Source organism: Enhydra lutris, unplaced genomic scaffold (assembly GCF_002288905.1).
Source record: "Enhydra lutris kenyoni isolate GAN:26980312 unplaced genomic scaffold, ASM228890v2 scaffoldscaffold24, whole genome shotgun sequence".
In the NCBI taxonomy this organism is placed as follows: Eukaryota; Metazoa; Chordata; class Mammalia; order Carnivora; family Mustelidae; genus Enhydra; species Enhydra lutris.
This window is the reverse complement of record NW_019154108.1, coordinates 13,879,459-13,902,007: the sequence shown is the minus strand read 5'-3', so window position 1 is coordinate 13,902,007 and position 22,549 is coordinate 13,879,459. Positions and strand designations below refer to the sequence as shown.

The window sequence follows — 22,549 nt, the reverse complement described above, 5'->3', positions numbered from 1 at the left end:
AGTTCAAAAAACTTAAAAAACTGACCATAGTCCTGTAATCAAATATAACTTCTTGAACCTTTCCGTCCAGTCTAAAGCAAGCAATGGATTACATCAATTCCCTGTTCAAAATTCTGAAATGGCTTCTCACTGAGCATTAAATAACATTTAAAGGCCTCGCTTATTTGGGCACGTGTATATTCAGGTCTCAACCCATCTTATTCATTCAACCAACATACATAAGCAGCACAAACTGGGCACCATGCTAGTCCCTGTTCCTCCACGAACTCCATTACCTGGCCGCACCGCTAAATTATGTGAAACCAAGTTCAAGTTTTCCCGCTAGCATAGTTAATGGTTTTTCATTTTTTTCAATAACTTTTTGCTCAAGAATTTGTTATTCTATTCTCTTTAGTAATAGTAATACATATATACTTCTTGGTTTTATGAAGGAGGTATCAGCTTACAGCTCAAGACCCAAAATGACTGACCAGCATGAAGTTTCACTCTCCACGTACGACGGCTGCTCTGCTCACAGAAGGCACGCATTGCGACGACAGTCGCAACAGTAAATAAGTCAGAGCTAACATTTATTGACAGCTCACTCTATGTCAAGAGCTATTTAACATTTTACATGAATTATTTAAAAGTTTCCAAGCAACCTTATGGAGAACCTACTTAGGTAGGATGCCTTTGGAGGGGAAAGAATATCGTGTTTGTGCGCCCAAGAAAGAGGAACATCTGACCCATCAGCCCAAAGAAAATTGTGAAAAGTAATTAGATGGTTTTATAGGGTCTAAAAACATGCCCTGAGGAGCTCTAGACTCGAGCCACACTCAAGAGTTTCCTATTAGATTTGAGCAGAGGGCTGCTGAGAGACGTCTATGTAATACAACCAGTGGCTAACATAATCTATAAAGGCACTGTCTTACTCAGCAAAAGATCCAAGGTGTCATCACGGGTGCAGCCCAGCCCGTCCAAGGCTACATGTTATGCCCATCCTCCAGTATTCACTGCTGGGAACATGCACGGGGTGAGCACGGGGTGAAGTTTATCACTGTGGCCCCGGGGTGGGGCGGGGAGGGGGGTGATGGCTGGGTGGTCCTTGAAGCTACCAGATAAGCACAGTCCATCTTCCTGGGCATCAAAGATTTTCATATTTGTGAGAGGGAGTGGGACAATGTTTTGCTAGCAAAGAAAACTCAGATCTATTACGGGCCAGAATACACAATTTGCCTAGATTTACAAGATAAAAAGACTTCTGAGAAACTTCAGGATGACATTTCACTTGTTCCCTAGGGTACCCATTTCGTATCACCTCGACACCCCTACACCTCTACTTGGGTAGAAAAGTCTGAGGCACTTCATGAGACAGACAACGTGTACTCCGTCACTGGTTCTGTGAAATGGCTCAACAAAAGAATCCAAGGAACAGGTTCATGGTTTTATGCTGCTCTGAAAGCCCTCACAGTCTTCTGCCAGAGTCCTTAATAGGTAGATAATGACCAACATACTGCTTCGAATGTGGATTGGCCCCAATGGGAGGGAGGCAACCCAGGCAGTAGCAAGAGGACCAAGTAGGCCCTACAGCCAATGACGTCCCCTTCCGCCTGGGGCTTGCTCTCTGCTCCAGGAAGCACCGACCAGCATCCACCATCACCGTTGGGTTTTCCTCTAGCATTTCTGACTTCAGTCTACTTCTGGTGCTCCTCGTTTCTCTTTCCGTCTTTCCTTGATCTTCCCCTCATCTTTTTTTCCAGCGACAGCCAGCTTCTTTTCCTCTCCCCTGACCTTCTCTTTCTTCCCTCCTCTTGGATGTCACTTGCTTACACTTTCTGATGGTACTCAGGCTGAAAGGGATCGCTGATCCTAATCTAAGACAAACTGCTTCTGAATGTACGAAGGTGCCTAGGCTGAATGCCATCTTTATTCTGATTGGGCCGATAAAGAAGGAGAACAACTCTGAAAAGGTAAATTTTTTTTTTTTTTTTTTTTTTTTTTTTTCACGGAAATCTGGGAAAAAGACACTAAACAAGTTTTGGAGCCATCCTCTTAGAATGCAGCTTGAAGCTTTTGAAAATGACTTTATATTAAGCAGGGATTCCTTAATTAATGTGAAACTGACATCATGACCAACTGACCTTGATTTTCACAGATGACTCAAAAATACAACAAAGAGTTTATATTTAGGTAAGACAGAAAGAGGAACTTCTTAATGGCTAGGAGATTTAAATGTTACAACTGGAGTAAGTACTTGTGGAATTTCTTCTTTAGGATTTTCAAACAGAATTTCCTTTTTCTTTTAATAATCAGAATGAAGGATTTGGGCTTTTTAACACTGTTTAAGGACTAATCATTCTTACATTAAAAAGTAATGATATGGGGCACCTGGGTGGCTCAGTTGATTATGCGTCTGACTTCGTCTCAGCTCAGGTCTTGCTCACAACCAAGCCCCACATTGGGCTCCACACTAGGCTTGGAGCTTACTTAAAAAACAGATATACTCTGAACTGCCAACAAGAAGCCTGAGGCTGTATGACTGCCAAAACAACTGTTTAAAACTGCTTTACTTGCAAAACCTATACAAAAATCTGACGCGTAAACCAAGAGTACTGATTTATATATAAAGCAACAAGACGACTACCACACGTATATGCATCTAATGTCAAAAGCAGAGAATATGAAGAAATACCAAATAAATCTGTGAGACTATTTTAAAAGTGTAACACAGTAAAGCTAAGAAATCCCATTAAACTCCTATCTTGAATTTTTAAATGTCAAAAAAAAGCAGAAAAATATTTTAAAGGATAAATTTACCACTGTTTTGGCAATTTTCATATTTTTCCTACAAAAACCACTGTGTAAAGCTTCTGTGTAAATGCCCTTCCCCCGCTGCTATACTCTGTATTTGCAATTGCCAGGGTGGCAAAATATTATCTCTATTCTCCACAAATGCAGCAATACTTCCTACAGTATAGGCATTAAGCAAAGTGATGGAGGGGGAAAATGAACTACTTCCTAAGAAAAAAAACAAATTCTCAAGGTTATTCCCACAAAACTCAAAAAGAGATGGTGTTATCAAAGAATCCTGGATTTTTGTCTTTGAATCAAAGAAACGTATGGACAGGGCTCTGGACATGCTACCGTTTGACCCTGCCTGAGTATGTCATACTAAGCTTACTCTGAAAATGAGGGGAGCCAGATTTCTAACATTCTTTCTACCTGTAGTTTTATGATCCTGAAAGTGTTTTCAAAAGCACTCGTGAGCCTTTCTCAAAACAACTTCTCCCTCCATTAACCTACCATCCCCAAAGAACGGCAGGGTTATGCTAAAATGATGAGCGTTCCTCAAACTTCCTTTCTCTCCTTTCTATCCACAGCACTACTCCGTTTCCCTAACAGATCTGGTGACAAAATGCATCAGTGTCAATCTAATCATTATCATCTTTTAATGTAATGGAGACACAGAACTGGCCCCAGATTAGATTTCAATCCATCTAAAAATTTTTTAAGGACATCAAATATGTGAGAACAGTTTAGTAAAATTCTCGAATTCACATTTTAGCACTATCAATTCTAACATTCTTAACACCATATAGGACCTTACTGATTCATACTAATGATTCAAACCATCATATTTCACAAGTGAATAAACATGTTTAAATAAAACAATAAAGATATCACAACATAAAATGTGCTTTGCCTACCTTTGTTTTACTCATGTTTAACACCTCATAGAACACTCTTCAACAAGCCAAGATATTTTTCAGAAAAATAATGCTGCCTTGGTAACCTATTTTGTCAAAGGGTTTGCAAAAACATAGAATAAGAGAGTTTTACAGTCCTTATGATAATCAATTTACTAAGTCTCCCTCTTATAGCCAAAAATAATAATGCTAACCTGATCCCAAAACTGTAGCTGTAATAATCATTGCTCCTGAAAAATACAGGAGCAAAAAAGCAGAAAGCTTGGACTTAAGAAATCATAAAACGTCCAACACCTACATGAAAAGTGAAGGAACAGAAGTATACACTCTCTTTTCGGACCATGGAGAGACCATGTGATCCCCAGGATTACCGAAATCACGACATATACTTAAGTACAGGCACACAGCTCCTTGGGACTAATTACGTAGTTTAAACCATGGGTTTGCCAAAGACATGACTCAAAACTAACCAAATATAACAACAATACTGTGCTGGAAACTGTACAGAACTGAAAAAGCTAGAAAATGCATGTCGAGCTCAAGCTTTAAATAAAGACCAACCTTTCCACAAAGCTTGACAAAGACGAATGATCTTACATTTTAGGCAATTTGGTACCCTCAGAATTTACTTTTCTTTAAGAGTTTGTTACTATTGTATTGCTTGATAAACAAGGGAATCTGAAAGTCTACATTTAGTTCTTTGATAGATGGATTTGATAAGACACGGTTTCAGACTAATGACACCACTTGACCCTGTTCCCTGGTTTTTCACCAAGGGATACCCACACAGCGTCCATCTCATCCTTCCCCCTAACCATTCCTAACCGCACAGCTGCCCAAGCCCATTGCAAAAATCTCCAGACAATTCCATAACCTCTCTCTGGCAGTATGTTCTGTTGCTGCTATCTTCCTCATAGGATATGATAGGAAATATAGTAGGTTCAGAATTTTCTTAGAAGAGAATTTCACATATAGAGAAACTCTATTTTCATTTAGAACATTTTTAAATATTTCTCCCAAACTGTTTTAACACTTTTTTAATAAATAGGATCTTAGAAGCCTCATTTCTTTTCACTCTCAAAGTTCTAGTAACTGTGGAACATTAAGAGAGCATATAAAACTCAATGAAATGGCAACAATTGTTGCAAATAAAGGATTTATGTAATAGTCAAATTAAACCAACATTTAGATGCTAGAAGGATTTGTCACACAAATGATACAGCACTTTATCCAAATATCGGAATGATGGAACAATTCTAAAGGCACAGATCTATGCAATAAATTAAAATGATAATCTGTAGTAAGTATACTTTGGGAGAGAAGGGGAGATATAGTTTTCTAATGCCACAGAGTTTTTAAAAAATTGATTTTAGATATCTGACTTTAAGGATTGCAATTCTCACCTCTGGAAAAGAAGCACAAGTAACACAAATACATTAGCTTTTAGAAAAAAAGAGAGATCTTTGCTGAATAAAACAATAGAAAAATTAAGCCATCATGGCCTTAGATAGGAATAGAAAAAAGATTTCAAAAAGGAAAAAAAAATCTGGTCTATCATTTAGTGACATACTTGGACCAAGGAAAAGAACATCTTTCTTCTGCAATGAGCATTCCATGTCAGCTAGAGCATGGAAACATTAGTACTGTGTTCCTCCACGGTCAGTCTTTCTCTGCAGCATCTGCTGCTAATTGAAAGGGACTAGAATTACAAAATTCTAGTCAATCTCTCTCACCAGCTCTTGCTGTGTATAAAGATTTTCTATGCAGGGGCTGAGCATTAGTCTTCCACTACAGCTGATGACTAAAGAACAAAGAGAAAGAAACACAGAAGAAATAATTTTTTTTTTAATCCAACAATATATGGAACTAAATGGTGAGTAGAGAAACAGCTAAGCACATCTTTTGTTTGTGTGGTAAATTACCATTCGATAAATGCAACTATTCACCAATAAAGGTCTATTGACATTCTAGGTAACCAATTGTATAGGTCTTCTGTTTGGGCAGTCTTTTTTTTTTTTTTAACGTAAGTTTTCAAAATCAACTGTCAATCCTATACCAATTATGTCTTTTATTTCCAGCTCCTAGGCACAGGAGGCACTTAATAAGTGTTTGTTGAATAAATATATCCATCTTGTGTTCTGTAGCACAGTTCATTCCAGGATTCAGAGCATCTACAAATGCCTCATCGCATTCATTTTCCTTACGTCCCATCAAGCATAGAGATCTACATCAAGTCCTTGCACACTTTTCTATGTGTTAGGCTAGAAAGTTCTAAACATTATCTAAAGCACACCCTGGCTGCTGGATGAAACGCAGCTTAAAGTCAGGTGAGAATGGAGGTCAGTCAGGTGATGAGTGCGGCAGTCCAGGCAAGTCATGCTGCTGGCTTAAAGATCGGGGTGCGGTGGGCGCCTTCCAGGGCTCCCCTCTGCAGAGTGCGGTGACTGCCTCGGTTTGTTCTGAGGGGATGGCGTGTGGCAAAGGAAAAAGCTGACAAGCCCCAGGAGCAGGAAGAAGACAGGACTGGGAGGTAACTCAGGGTTTCCCGTGCCTCTGTTCAATGTGGCAATCCAGGCACCCAGTCCCCTGAAAGGTGCTACCAGTGTGTAAGCTGCCTATGATACCTGGCTCCTAGTCTGGTGAGATAATTAGTATGTTAGTATTCTCTTAGTGTCCCCAAAAACAAACTCACCTAAGTAAACTGGAGGACAACTACACCTCTTAGTTTCCCAAGGGTATTATTTTAGATATAGAGATAATTTTTCAAAAAGTTTCCAAAAAATGTTGCAACTAAAAGCAAAACTAAAAGTCATATCAACTAGGAGAATAAAATTTCACTTTAAATCCAGGGCTGAACTGTTTCTCGAATACCTATAAACTAAATTATCAAAGTTGAGACATTTAAAGTTTCAAAGTCTGAAGGTACACAAGTGTTCAAGAGAACGTGTATTTTAAATGAAATCATTTGGACAGAAGAAACGTACTTGCCCAAGGTCTCACATCTCTTAGGCAGATCTTAATTCTCAGAGTGATAAACTATCTAGAGCCTGGAATTATCACTTAGCTCCCCCTTCTCCATATTTTATCCTACTTTAGAAAATGCTGGCTGCCTACTTCTCCATTCCTCATTCCATAAAATCTTCCAACTCTGTACTCAATTGATTATTCAAATGCCTTATTTGTTGAGTAGGGTGTATGAACTACTTAAAAATTATCAGTATCACATTCCTCTCATCCACTAGAGTATTATCCAGAGAGGGCCGATGACAGAGGCTAGCACCTTCCAGAGAGAAGTGTGCAGCAGCCAGAGCTCCGCGCTTCACTGCACCACAAGGCGCTGGGAGAAGTGTGCGCCTCTACCTTTCACACACTTGTTTTCTTGGTTCAACCCAGGCTCTAGCCTTGCTGCCTGCCACCACCTTATTAATCCAGTGGTTTTTCACGTATTTTAATTATCTGAAACCCTGGGCCAGCTGTATTGTGGGGACTTGGACATAAGGACACACTGCACTCAGAGAATTCAAGCTGGGCTTGACTAAATACTTAAATCTGCTTTTTTCTCGCTACCTAGCTCTGAGTTTCTCATTGCAGGGGTGACCTGGCAACCATGTTCTGAGCTTTCCTGCACTTATCTGCATAAGCTGCATCAAACTCCTTGATTTAACTTGATTCAGCATTCCAGAACCAAGAATTACCTGTTCAAGGGAGCTTATAGGTATCATTACTATACTTCTTGTGATATAAAATAAGAAATGGGTAACTACCAGATGCTTCTGGTTGACTGATTACAATTATAATTCTGAGCTCTATACAATCTTGCTTCCTCTCTCACCCTGCATTGCTAGTAGGGAAAAAAAAAAAAAACCAACAGCATGCTCCATTTTCCATTGATCATATCACAACAACTCCATTCTGAATAGCCATCGGGTGTCACAGTGTTACCCAACCAAAGCCATTAAAGTTGATTGATGAGAAAAAGGCTAACTGAAAATTGTGAAAATGACAGACGCAGTCCCCCCACCCGCCCCACACCGCTGTTGCCGTGTTAGGCAGCCAGAGCTTCATGCCCTGCTATTAAAGGAGCTTAAGGAATCCCATTTGCTTTGTCATCAATTTTTTAAACCTTAGCATTTTTAAACATTTATTTGAAGGAAGCATTTGTGAATAATTGCTTGGAAGGAGTAAGCCCTGGTTACTTCATGGAGATGCAAACTGACAAAATTTTGTGCTCGCTTCAGCAGCACATACACAAACTGACAAAATTTTATATGCTACGGAAACGGATGCTTTGGTCAAAGCAGCTAGCCAGTAGCTCTGGTACGTAATATTTAAGACTATTATCTCTTCTGCGTTAAAGATCAGAGGTAAAAGACAGTTCGTTTTCCTTTTTACAATAATATGGTAGTGAGGCTAAGTAACCGAATAGTTGCCAAAAATCAACTTAGACCTGAAAATCAAGAAGCATTACAATGCAGCTATTACTTAAAACTACAAGTATCTGGTCTCGTGTTCCTCTTCTAAAAAAAAGAATCTGTCCAAGATCAGAAAGAAAGTTGTTTGGAGTAAATAAGAGATTAAAACTAATTTCCTCTTAATAATCTAAAATTTGAGGTAACCCCCCACTCCCCGGTATAATGGGTAGTCTTATGAAACATACAGAGATCGTGTATTTTACCTCTTCCATATGAAAACATTATTAACTGACTCTTAAAAATTCTCTAGTTCTAATGGCCAAAGAATTTCTTCTCTTGAGAAGAGCTAATATGTTATCCACTAAGGTGCCAAATCACAAGGATGGGACACTTTGCTATTACTCTGCCTCATTCCCATCAGTGGAGACAAATCATATTTTGTCCTGATGAGAAGTATGATTTCAGAAAGGGTCTATTTCAACATGGAGTGACCTTAACGTAGAGGTGAAGGTGACTGGCCCATCACTGGGGGATTTGTGAGAGATCCAAGATACAGCCTACCTATGGAGGGATCCCAAGGTTCCAGACTTTTCGAAACAGTATAAAGCAACTCTTTAATCTTTCTGTCAGGAGGGGCTTGCCTGGACAAGGTAAGATTTGGATTGACTGCAAAGCTCTTTTGCTTGCCTTAATATGACTCTATACTCATGGCACAAGCTTCATCAACAGATGGGGTGAAGTATATCAGGGAATACTCATCAGTGTAAAATTTTCACTGTTCTATGGCAAACTGGAAAAGTTACTGGTTCTCCCAAAGAAGAAAGAGATTTGGTCTTTATGACAATAAGAACTAAAGGCAAAGGACTAAAAGTACTTACTAATTGTTCAAGGAAAACATTAGAGCATCCACTATGTACAAGAGAGTTATTGGTGAAGTTTTGCTTAAGAGTAAAACAAAAGAGTTACTGTTTGAAAGATAATGTTTAAATATTAACCACAAATACTGTACTCTTTAAAAATTATTTCTATAGCTCCCTCTTGCTTTTTTCTTCTTTCTCCTTTGGGGGTAAAAATTAAAGCCTACCCCAGAGAGATATCCATATTTCCTGGTTATATCATTATTATTTCAAAATGTACATCTAAGAACTGCAGGGGTGGGGGGGAGGTATTGGCTGACGGGCAGGGGAGGATGCAGTTTAAAAAAAACAATAAAAAAAAAAAAGAAAAAATGTACATCTAGGGTGCCTGGGTGGCTCAGTCGTTAAGCAGCTGCCTTCGGCTCAGGTCATGATCCCAGGGTCCTGGGATCGAGGCCCGTATCAGGCTCCCTGCTAGGTGGGAAGCCTCCTTATCCCTCTCCCACTCCCCCTGCTTGTGTTCCCTCTCTCTGTCTCTCTCTCTCTCTCTCTCTGTTAAATAAATAAATAAATCTTTTAAAAAATTTAAAAAAAAATATATATATATATACACATCTATATTCATTTGGTTTCTCTCTCAACTTTGCATTCCCTCATGTTTGGTGAAGTTACCTAAGACCCCAAAATTCTCATATGCAAAATGATTCTTTCTTCCTTAAACAATTTTGTTTTTTGAGAATCTTGACAATCAAATTTCACCCTACTCAAAAGGTGTCTAGGCTTTTCTCTTCCAAATGAAAATACTATCCATAAATTCCTCATTTTCACATCATATATATTATGTAAATACTCTATAAATGAGTAAAAATATATACTTGGAGGGGCGCCTGGGTGGCTTAGTTGGTTAAACATCTGCCTTGGGCTTGGGTCATGATCCCAGGGTCCTGGGATCGGGCCCCGCATCAGGTTCTCTGCTCAACAAGGAGACTGCTTCTTCCTCTCCCTCTGCCTGCCTCTCTGCCTACTTGTGCTCTCCTTCTCTCTCTCAAATAAGTTAATCTGTGTGTGTGTGTATCCATACACATACACTTTGAAAGTCCTCAAATGAAATAATGATTTTCACCCTACTAAACAGCAGATAAGAAATCAGTATTTATCCTTGGCAGGGGGAGGGGGGGATTCTTGCCTTAATAAAAATGAATTTGAGGGGCGCCTGGGTGGCTCAGTGGGCTAAAGTCTCTGCCTTCGGCTCAGGTCATGATCCCAGGGTCCTGGGCTCGAGACCCACATGGGGCTCTCTGCTCAGCGGGGAGCCTACTTCTCCCTCTCCCTCTGCCTGCTTGTGATCTCTCTGTCAAATAAATAAATAAATAAATAATCTTTTAAAAAAATGAATTTGAATTCTGACTACATTTTGTGTAAGAAGGATATTAGGTGATTTGATATCTGTTGTGATCTTTTTTTATACTCAACAAATCTGTTTTACTAGTGGTAAATTAAGGTTTAGAAAGTCTTAAATAACATGCTTAAGGCCAACCTATGAGTTAATGGTTGTGGAAAAAATATTGAAGGTTGGTAATTCTGTTTTTTTTTTTTTTTTTTTTTAAAGATTTTATTTATTTGACACAGAGAGAGAAAAAGAGAGACAGTGAGAGAGGGAACACATGCAGGGGCGGAGAGGGAGAGGGAGAAGCAGGCCTCCCACTGAGCTGGGAGCCCAATGCCGGGCTCGATCCCAGGACCCTGGGACCATGACCTGAGCCAAAAGCAGACGCCTAATGACTGAGCCACCCAGGTGCCCCAAAGGTTATTAATTCTTAATTCCACTTTATGATTCTAAATCTTAAACTTATGACATCCTCATGATATTTCAAACCATCCATGGGCTGAGTCCTAGATCTAAATATCAAATACAAAACTATCACGTGGAGCCCCATGTTTAAAAAAGCAACAAATAACATGTAAGATACATTTATGAAAAAGCGCAGAGGAGACTACCCTCCAAAAATATATTCATGGACTATTTGATAAAGTCAGACTAGAAGGGCAAAGGGTGGTAGTAAATAAATGTTATGCTCTAAAACTGAATTTTGCCGATAGTTTTCAGCATGATTTTTCTATGTTTCACTTTTCACTGTCAGCTGTGAGCTGTTTCCAAGTGTGAAATCGCCTAAGAGAGGAAGCAAAGCTGTCATTTGACATCTGGGAGCATGGAGATCGGACTGCAGTAAAAAGCAGTTTGGACTTCTTCAATTACACACATATTCACCGATAAATTCCAAAGTCTGAAAAGTATTCAATGAGAAATATCAATGTAAATTTCAAGCATTTATAAAAGCTCATAATGGAGTGGAAAATAAAGGTGAAGGACACACAGGGATAGGATACCTTATCAACCTGGGAAGACCAGAATAAGAAACTGAAGTGATTATATTAGCATAATAATGAACATGTAAATAATTTTACTCACTTGCCGTAGATTGCTTATTAAACTTTCAAATAAAGTCTTTTGTATTTTATATGCTATTACAGGTTCTAGCTGCCTTTTTATAATGAAGGGTCAAGACTGTTAAGGGGAAAAAATACTGGTAAAAAAACACTTTATTCTTCATTTACACTTAAAATGCTATAACAAAAATTTATTCTGTGTTATGATAAATTAATAGTTATGATGATAGAGCACATAAAATCCTGTGTGTGTGTGTGTGTGTGTGCGCGCGCGCGCGTGCGTGTGTACACAAATATAGAAATAAAATCAGAGGGGTGCCTGGGTGCTCAGTGGGTTAAAGCCACTGCCTTCGACTCCGGTTATGATCTCAGGGCCCTGGGATCGAGCCCGCATCAGGCTCTCTGCTCAGTGGGGGGCCTGCTTCCCCTCCTCTCTCTCTGCCTGCCTCTCTGCTTACTTGTGATCTCTGTCTGTCAAATAAATAAATAAAATCTTAAAAAAAAAAAGAAATAAAATCAGAGTAACTACAAAGAAGTCCTCTAGGGAAGAATAATCAATTTACTCCAGTTTTTATTCTGTAACCACTCACCACCAAAAATAGGGCAACCTGTCCACAAGTCTCTTAATAAAGTATCTAAAAGTTTCCTAACGTGGAAACTAGACAGTATTATGTTTATATTGTCACGCTATACAACCTATTTCCACTTTGGGGTCTATTTCTTTGCTCCTTCTCTTCCTGAACTCTGTCCTGTGTTTCTCTGGTATGAAAGGAACCCATTTACCATGAATGATGTTTATTTAAAATAAAACCTTTCTAGAGAATCATCCTAGGTAATCTAAGGATACAAAGTGAACCTAAAAGAATGGCTTCGACTTTGAAAACAGGGCTGGGTTTGATCAGTGAATTCGTATTCTCAAGACCCTCTTGATCGGCCTGCAGCTGCGGCCATTTATTTGCCGGCTTTTTCACAGATGTAGACCGAGAAAGCACCATGGGTTTTGTCTTTTTGTTATGGACTTGTTTTCTTTAACATAAAAAAGTGGCAACTTTTTAAGAAAGTTCTTCATGTTGTTGTAGAAACTGGTGAACATCAGATATCCTTGGTAGTACACACTGCTAAAAGGACTATGACTTTTTAAAATCTGAGATCACAAAGTTGGCAGAAACTATACTTCAGTAACAGAAGGTGATCATTTGCATTTCGAAATTTATCTATCTTGCTTTTCCCCTCAATTAGACCAAAACATGTTGATTCACAGGTTTCTGTGTGTGTGTTGTTTCTTTTTTAAACTTATTTATAGAGCAGAATAATGGCCCCCCTGCTAGTCTGGCATGTGCTCAAGTTTCTGTCCATGTAAATCGAATCTGTTACTGGAAATTTTTCTCAAAATATAAAGGCACATCATCCACAAGATGAAAAGATACACTGCTGATATTATAAAGTACAGGGCAGGTGGATCATGTTTTTAGGACAAATACGTGATAAGGATTCCCAGGAGGGAGGAGGGGTCGGGGTAGAGGTTGCATGCTGTTTAAACAGAACTGGATCATTCTCATCACAATCTTATGACAACTTTACTTTCTTACCAAACATCAGCAGCTTAACATGCTTTAGAGTTACTTGGACAATAATACTAAGGTTAGAGTTGGAAAATGGAAAGGCAGAGGGAATGTGGGAGAGAATGACTGCAACCCTGCAGTGTCTCTAAGGGCAGACCAGAAGATGACTAAGTATTCTCTGTCCCCATGTATTAATGGATTCGTGACTTTTAAGCACTGAAATATTAGCATATTAGCATTGCTCCCACCCTTTGAGAAGAGGAGGAAAACCTACTTAACAGTTTTTATCAGTGGCACCACTATTCACTCTTGAAATAAACAGTAATTTACAATTTTTTGTCCCAGTTCCTTTACATTATAAGCAAGGGGCAGGAGAACACGGACTTAACTGTGTTCCGTCACTCTCTGGGTTTATATCATCTACATTACAACATTAGCTTTACTTTTCAGTGAAGGCCACTGCTGGTTTTGTCCCCCCCTCCCCACAACTGATAAAACAAATTAATAGGCCCAAAGAATAGAAGAGACTTTCCACATTGTTCAGTGCATGCCATAATGCTAGAACACTTCTGCAACTCACAAAGCTTGAAAGTACAATTCTTTCATGCAAATAATTAAAACAAAGCCCTTCTTCAGATGACAGCTTTTTTCAAATGTTAGTGAAGGGCAACCTGGAAGATGACAGTAAAAATCCATTAATGGTAGACTGCCACCTGCTGGTAAACTATTAGAATTGTGATTTCCGGGGAAAGGCTTTAAAGGAAAATCTGGAAACTGATCTGGATTAAACTCAGTATTTCGGTACCCAAAATTAAAAGTATGTATTAGTTGATGAATGCAGTATAGCTTTGTTCCACATATATTAAAATTCTCAGGATGTCAACGTGCTATGAATATTAAAGTATAGGACTGTACACTGAAGAAACAATCTGCTGGAATGCCAAAGGATGACCCTATAGTTTTCAATAAGAGATGAAAATAAAAATAGGAAATAAGGAGTCAGTTATAAATATTAAACAATGTCTCACAAACATTTGGTTTTGATGTGACGTTTATACTGCACTTCACTTCTGGATTTAACAGGTTTCATGTCAAAGAACTCCCAGATTTAATTTTGATTCTAAAACCTCCAAATTCATTACAATTAACATATGTACTTGTGTACACTGATATCTGAAATGTTATTTATCAAATTAGAAAAGGGGGTGAAGTATTAAAAAAAAAAAAAGAACCAGATAACCATCATAAAGTGATTATACTATGAAATTATTTTTGTTATCCCATTAACTAAATCATACTAATAAGGGCTTCAAAAGAAACAGCATAATATTATCTACTTGAGAGAAACAAAAATATAGGCATGCTCTATTGCCCCTAGGAAAAAAATAAAATCAAACACCCCTAACTTGAGGGAAGGAAGTGGAAAGGAAAAGGTATAACAGTAAGAAAAAAATCCAAATCATTCTTTTCAGGAAATAGTTTTAGGATATTTGCTTTGCAGGTTGAAAAACTTTGCTATTCCCCAATACAGAAATAATTCTTAACAATGAAGGTTGTAACTAAAAACAATATAGCTCTTTCAATCCTAATTATAATCATTTCCCATTATTCAGGGAAGCAATGTTAGCATCAATAATATGCTGGTTAGCCAGGAAGCATTAAATACTGTATTAATCAACAACTAAGCAGATCATGTCAACATAATCAGTTTGAACCTCCTTTGAAAGCTATTGGGGTGACAAGTGAAGCAACTCTGACCATCCAAAGAGGCTAAAAGGTAGGCAAAAGGTGAACAAACTTTGGGTTCAGATATAGCCCCATCTGCACTGACAGAGACACTAACTCAAATCCAATTCAGATGCTTAAATGACCTATCATTACCAGCAAAGGATCTAACACACCCCAGAAATAAATCTCTAATTTTTAAGAAACAAAGACAATACAGTAACCTGTTGTGTCAAATATTTGGCTAAACTGGCTATTTTAAACCAAGAAGAACATGCTTCCTAAAATGTCTCAGATACAGAAAAGAACACTAAAATCTGCTCTACAACCCCAGCTTGGCTTATCACTGAAGTCACAATATTGCATTTTTTTAATTCCACTTTTTTTTATTATCCATTTTACCCTTGGAAATTTTACCCCCTTTGTCGGCTACCTCTCCTATCTTAATAAAACCATGCAGTTAAAGAGGTTTGGGGTATTTAAAGGTCCTTCTAAACACTAAGAAGTTACGACATGTCTAAGACAGACTGCACTGTCAGTTCTAAAGTACAAACCTGTTTAACAACAACAAATACACACACACACACACACACACACACACACACACACACATCCCTCTATTGGAATATACAATGCTTTAATTTCCAAATTTTCTTTTTTTGGAGGATTAAAGAGATACTCAAATCCAACACATACGTGAACTGTGAGTGAAAAACACAACTTCTGCAAAGAAAAGAGAGCTGCTGAACTACTTTTTCAAGTGAAACATTTTAGGAGATTGCTCTAACCTGGGGCACAGTACATTCTCTCTATGGCATCGCTGTCACAGGAATCTTCAACCTCACTCCACCTGCTAAAATACGTTAGCTGAATGTGTCCTAAAAACAAAACGACAGGAGAAATCAAAACATTTTTCTCTTCCATTTTCTGCAGAAGTGAACTGTAATTACTCCTTTTGTAGCTAAAAACAGTATCATTAAGAATAATGGCATCATTAAGTACTAGAAGCTATTACTGGGGGTGAATTTGCCGCACTGATAATGAAGCTCTAGACAGGAAATGAAGATACTAATTACAAGATAAAACGCCTACTCAGTTAATTGGAAGCAACAGCGAATAAAAAGAAATGCATTTGCAAAAGTTCCTGACCTCTATCATTCAATAAGATGTTGTTTGGGTTCAAATCGCGGCACACAATTCCCTCTCTATGTAAAGCATCAAGGGCTACCACCATTTCAGCTGCCCATCTTTGAATGCAGCCCTCGGGGATGTAAAACCTGGAGTTTAGTGCTAATTTTTTATCAAGGTCCTCAAAAATCTGATGTATTTCCTTGTCTCCTTCTAGGGTTAATCCACTCTCTCCCTTAGTCTCTGGGTCTCTCTGAAATAAAGTCAGTTCCTCTTTAGCCAAATCCTCCGTTTGATCTGTAAACAGCAATACTTCTTCAGTTTTTAAAGTGTCTGTGTTTACATTATATTCATTAGCACCTGAGAGTGGGTTAGGAATATGGAATAAGCTTTCTTCTGTGTTGTCTGCAGTTACTGCCGACTCCACCACTCCAAGTCCTTGGAACTTAGAATCGGTGTGTAACAAAGACACGTCTCCTGAACTACTATGATCAGCAGCTGCTACAAATAACATCCCAAGATCCCCCTGGGCATTGTGTTTCTCCGCTAGACTCTGGGATGTAGGTCCAGAGGGATCACTCAATTCCTCCGTGCCTTCTTCTTCTCTTGCTTGGCGTTTTTCAGTACTAAGTTGAAGGCATAAAACATCGGGGGCTTCCAACAGTTTACTTTCAATTATGCCTATGTCGGTCTGCGGACACTTAGTCGTTCCCACTGTTGCACCATCTCTGGTCGGCTCCAGTTCACCGGGTAGATTTACAAGAAGATCAGGCCTTCCCTCATCAGTGCCAGTGACATCATCGAAAGCAGCATCTTTAAAAGAAATGACTGGGACAGAGTCATCTGAGCCCCTGCTAATGGTGTCCTGAGCTAGAAATTCTACCTTGCTTTCACTACCACTGAAACTCCTGGAAGTGCTGTCTCCATCTGGAAGAGTGAAAAATGGTTTCAGAGGCTCTGACTTTAGACTATACAGTTTTTCTCCAAAATCAAGGCCTAGCAGTTCACTAGTGCTATCCTTACTGTCTATCCTAAAGAATTCCATGGGGCTGTTTTTAGATCTACTAAGGGAATCTGACGTTCTTGGAGAACTAACTGCTTCTACATCATCATCTCCAGCAAAGAACTTCAGCTCATGAGCTATCTGCTGGGTGCTGGGGTTGTCACAGCCAGCAGCAAGGTGTGCTGGGAAACTTTCAGTAGCTTTGGTATCAACACCATTCCCTCCAATCTTCATGAAAGGCTCCTCATTCAAGGACCCTGGTTCAATCTTTTCTTGCCCATATTCATTGCATAATGTCAAATAACTAGTAGTACATTCTTCTTCTGAACTTGAACCAGAATCTGGCCATTTTGGAGAGCTATCCTGGCCTTCTTCATCTTGGTTACTATCATCTTGAGAGCTTGGAGTAAGACTAGTCTTCAACGGCAGAACTTTGAGCATGGTTCCACCGTCACTTCCTCTGGAGTCAAAGCTGCTGCTGTCCTGAGGACTAGAAGTTGGCTGTTGAAGGTGAACTTTGGTAAGTGTAGATTTTTTCACTTCCCCGATGTCAAAGCTTTCTTCAGGGCTTCTGTTTAGAAACTTACTGATATATGACCAGAGTTTGCCACCTGTGAACAAGTATAACCAAAAAAATTTTTAAGATCCCCAAAGTAATGGTTACCTATTGAAGCCCTCAGAAAAACAAAGAGCATTCTAATAATCAACCAAACGCAAGACAATGATACCCGTAACATCAAGTATGCTGTAAAACAAGCATTTTAATGAAATGCTTTCTTGTTATTGCTGACTGTTGAGTATAGTTTTAAACATATCTCCTGATACCAGTTACCTTTTAAATGACAATCTATCTTTCCCTTTGAAATTAGTTTAACAAATACTAATATGAAATCTCACAGTAGAACACTGCTTTAGGGGCGCCTGGGTGGCTCAGTGGGTTAAAGTTCTGCCTTCGGCTCGGGTCATGATCCCAGGGTCCTGGGATCGAGCCCCACATCGGGCTCTCTGCTCAGCAGGGAGCCTGCTTCCCCCTCTCTCTCTGCCTGCCTCTCTGCCTACTTGTGATCTCTGCCTGTCAAATAAATAAATAAAATCTTTAAAAAAAAAAAAAGAACACTGCTTTAAATATGATTTAGCTGCTGAAACATCTGATTACGTTCTGAGCTGTTTATGTAATAATTTTCTGAAGCATGGCCCCTTGGCCAAGTGGAAATACATAAATAAGTTCTCTTAAAATTGTATAGACTATAGGGGGTAAAAATCAACAATATTATTCCATAATATTCTATACTATGCCCATTCCAAGATTAGAGGGGAGATACAGCATCGGGTATATAATTACACCATTGTAAATGACATATTAATAACATTTTTCCCATTCCCCCCATACACATCATATATGGTATAAGACCAAGTAAAGCAACTGAGGAAAATTGATTGGGCAGCCATTAATGTGGCCAACTATTGTAATTCTGGTTCTGTATTCTGAGATATATGAGAAACCTATGGAAAAGTAAAATCGTAAATATCAATTTCAGGGGCGCCTGGGTGGCTCAGTGGGTTAAAGCCTCTGCCTTCAGCTCGGGTCATGATCTCAGGGTCCTGGGATCTAGCCCCGCATCAGGCTCTCTGCTCAGCAGGGAGCCTGCTTCCCCCTGTCTCTCTGCCTGCCTCTCTGCCTACTTGTGATCTCTCTGTCAAATAAATAAATAAAATCTTTTTTAAAAAAAATCAATTTCAAAGAAATCACAGAAATCAAATAAACATAAAGGAAGCCGATGCTTTACCAGGAATACTTACTAGTTATTTCCCCTTATTTTTCTTTTTGTGTTATGTTAACCATTAAAAACTCCACCTGTTTTGCTCATTAGAATCTTTGAACAAATAACTATAAGTATCAAAAACCTACCAAAGCTTCATTGTATTATAATAGTTAAATTTGATCTAGAAATCTTATAAACGATAACTGCAGATGCATACTTTGTGACGATGTTAACCGTAGCTTCCAAAAATGGGAAATAATGTGTTAAAAATAAATCCCTCATTAACATGAAGAAGGCAACTTTTTTTTCCCGGCACATTTTTAATGTCCTTATTAAGCATCCTATACCAAGGGTAACAATCTTAAGAGAAATAATCTCTGACAGTCAATTATATGTATAAAAAGGTTAGTGGAAGCATCCAAAAAAATCCTTTTGTACTTGGCATTTCATTTCATTTAGAGGAACTCAGTAAATAGCCCCAGTACTGTGCCTACTATAAAGTAAATGTATAGTAAAGGATAACTGTCATAAAATTAATCCTAAGATACTGAGACATCTCTCCCTGTGACCCAGTTAATAATCTTCTCCCATTTGGACAATAATTAGGAGTATTGGACATTATGGTGTTTAACTTTTCCCTCTCCTTTTTCTTAGCTAACTTTCTGTCCTCACTAGATTATACTTAGTGTTTCGTATTTCCCCATATTCAAATAAAATTTAAGGTTCGTATATAGCTTTGAAACTCACAAAAGAAGCTATGCATTGATTCCATCATTTTCTTCATCATCTGACAACAATAGCCACATTCCTCTTATCACAAATACGTCTGTTGTGGCACACTAACAATAAAGCCTGAACCCGGAGCTGGGATTCTTGTAAGCAGTCCAACTGAAACAATGTATGTTGTTTTCCATTCTCCTAGATGGGGACGACTGTGAGAACAGGACCATCTTTTTCATCTTTCTGTATCTACTGCCTAAACAGTGTGCAGGACAGGATGGGCACTCAGTCAGTGCTGCTTCAACTCACAAATGGTAACTCATTAGAATGAGATGTGCCAACACAAAGTAGATAGTCTTTGCGGTTGCAAAGTTCCAATAACAGCAAGAAACAGTACCCAGCGAAGTTCTAAGAGAAGTTGTATACATTCTTAGGCCAAGTTCACCTGGATGAACTGCTGAAATCTAAAATTCAATGTCCTTAAATTCTTTCTCCTCCTTCTCCCCCATCACTTCCTCTCTCTGACCTTCAAGCCAATCTTAGATTATTTTTCCTCCCTTGTTCTTTTGGGCAAGTTTCCGAGTCCTATAGGACATGTCCATAATATTTTATGCCGTCTTCCTCTTCTACTGATTCCTCTGGTCAATCTGCTTCTTGGAATAACTTTATGGCTACAACTAGATCCCTGCTTTAACTCCTTTCCGTATCATTCTATCATACTAATTGCTACCCACTAATCTTCCATTTTAGCACAGACTTATATTATTTCTCCATTCAAGAACCCAAATTCCCTCCACCTACTAAATAATGTATGTACCAACTCTACAGAGGCACTGAACCCCTCGGTAATACAATGTGTCAAGCTATGATGCGGTCCTCCCCTTCAACTCACCAAATAATTCATCTGATTATCTGGATTCCTCCAAATATAACCCATGCTGGGCTTTTGCTCAAACTATACCTACCACTTAAAGAATTTTTTTTTTTATTAGTTTCTCCAATATCTACTTGTGAAAATCCTAACCATTCTTTTCTTTTTTTTTTAAGATTTTATTTATTTATTTGAGAGAGAGACAGTGAGAGAGAGCATGAGCGAGAAGGTCAGAGGGAGAAGCAGACTCCCCATGGAGCTGGGAGCCCGATGCGGGACTCGATCCCGGAACTCCGGGATCATGACCTGAGCTGAAGGCAGTCGTCCAACCAACTGAGCCACCCAGGCGTCCCAATCCTAACCATTCTTGATGGTTCCTCAGGAATTTGTTTTCTTTTACCAATTTTTTGACATGCCCTCAGTGGATTCAGATTCTCTGAATCTTTTATATCACTCAGTCCCTCTTACAACATTTAAAATGTGCTGTTTCATGGTAATATTACTTTCATACTTCTATACTTTTACCATCTCCTATACCAGACTACAGGGTTTCAAAACTACAAGGAGAGGATTCTGCCTAGCATGTAAAATAATAGGTATTAAATAAATAGTTATTAAATCGGGTTATAAAAAGATGACATCTTCCCAAGTAGTTTGAAAATCTTTTAAGAATAAGGGTCTATAAATATTAGTCATTATTTTGGGTCATGCTTCCTTTCTGCTTTAAAACAAATATATGGTCTCAAAAAAATTAAATACAAAAAAGAACAGAAGAGAAAAATTCAAAATAATACAAATCTATTTATAACAATATAATACAAATACAATAATAACACAAAACTATTAACTACAGGTGCCTGGGTGGTTCAGTTAGTTAAGCATTTGACTCTTGATTTTGGCTCAGATCATGATCTCATGGGTCATGGGATATAGCCGCACACTGGGCTCCATGCTCAGCAGGAAATCCGCTTGGACGTCTCTCTCTCCCCTCTGTCCTACCCCCATTCATGAGAGTACACTCAAGCGCTCTCCCTCCCTCTCTAATAAATGGATAAATCTTTTTTAAAAAACACTATTAACTATTTGTACATTTATTTCCAGACTTTTTGTTTGTGACTAACATCACATCATAAACATTTTCTAATTTTCATGAGACCATGAACTTCAGTGGCTATATAACATAACCATGTGACAGACACTATGAGGCATTTACATGTTCATCTACTGTTGGACATTTACACTGTTTCCAATCTTTTACTATTTTATAACTAAAATAATATGTACTTTTACATGAAGTACTTAACATCCTTGATAATTTCGTCAGGACAGAACTCCAGAAATGAAAAGACTAGATCAAAAAGCATGAATATGTTTAGTGCTTCTGATACATGTTGAGAAACTCCTTTATAGATAGGCTATACCAGAATCTACTCCTATAAGCCTGTGTAATGCCATCTTCACAGCAACTTGCCTTTACTGAATGATAGCAAGCTGACCAATTTGTTTAGTCAAATATGTCATCTCCCTTAATTTCTATTCTTCTCATTATTACATAGAATTCATAAATGTGATGGTTGGCACTATCTTCATGACATTTGTTCCTAACCTAAACAAGTACCCTAGAATGAATTATAAAAACTCTGCATTTTTCAAAAAAGAATGAAACTGTTTTAGCCCTTCTCCATTCTTTGCTGGGTGCCCAGTTAAATTTAATGTTTGATATGGAACTATGGAAACAAAATTTTGGTCCTATCCCATACTTTTTTTCAATGACAAAATCACGAAAACCACAAAACTTATAAGAACACATTATTTCCTTTGAAATAGTGCACCCACAAAAGCTGAGTGTGTTTTACTTTCTATCAATTAAGATCAGGCCTAATAGACAAACTTACACAAATGTCAACAGTATAATTGTAATTATTATTACAATTATAATTATAACATTAAAAACATTATCCTTTAAAAAAATCTCTCAAAATATAAGTAGAAAATACCTAACATATTTATAATTTTTAACATTTCAGAAATATGAATGATACCTTTTATAAGCCTCACTGAAGCATATAAAACTTAGAGATATTAGCTATTTTAAGCTAATGAAATCAGTAATTCATAAAGTTTAATAAAAACTCTTATTAAATTTTAATTTATTGGTTTTCTGAAAGACTGCAAAGAATATTTGTTAAATTTGCTTGACCAGAATTAGGACTTGACTTTAATATGTACGATAAAATACTGCTGGAACAATGATCAAAATCATTTTTTGAACCAGCAATTCTACGTCAAGAAATGCATGCTATAAATAGTTCTCAAAAAAGAAAACAAAAATACACAAAGATATACAGGAAAAAGTACTAGAAACAATTTAAAC

General features: G+C 38.1%; 1 protein-coding gene across 5 annotated transcripts in view; it reads right to left on the bottom strand.

Moving 5' to 3' along the window:
• Positions 1-22,549, bottom strand: part of LOC111150798 (ribosomal protein S6 kinase C1) — a 178,508-nt gene that overhangs the window by 15,320 nt on the left and 140,639 nt on the right. For all 5 annotated transcript variants that reach the window (XM_022508403.1, XM_022508405.1, XM_022508406.1 and 2 more), the window contains 2 exons: positions 15,840-17,432; positions 15,479-15,568 (listed from right to left, as the gene is read on the bottom strand). In XM_022508403.1, the coding sequence (XP_022364111.1) occupies positions 15,479-15,568; positions 15,840-17,432 (1,683 nt within the window). The remainder of the gene's footprint in view (positions 1-15,478; positions 15,569-15,839; positions 17,433-22,549) is intronic.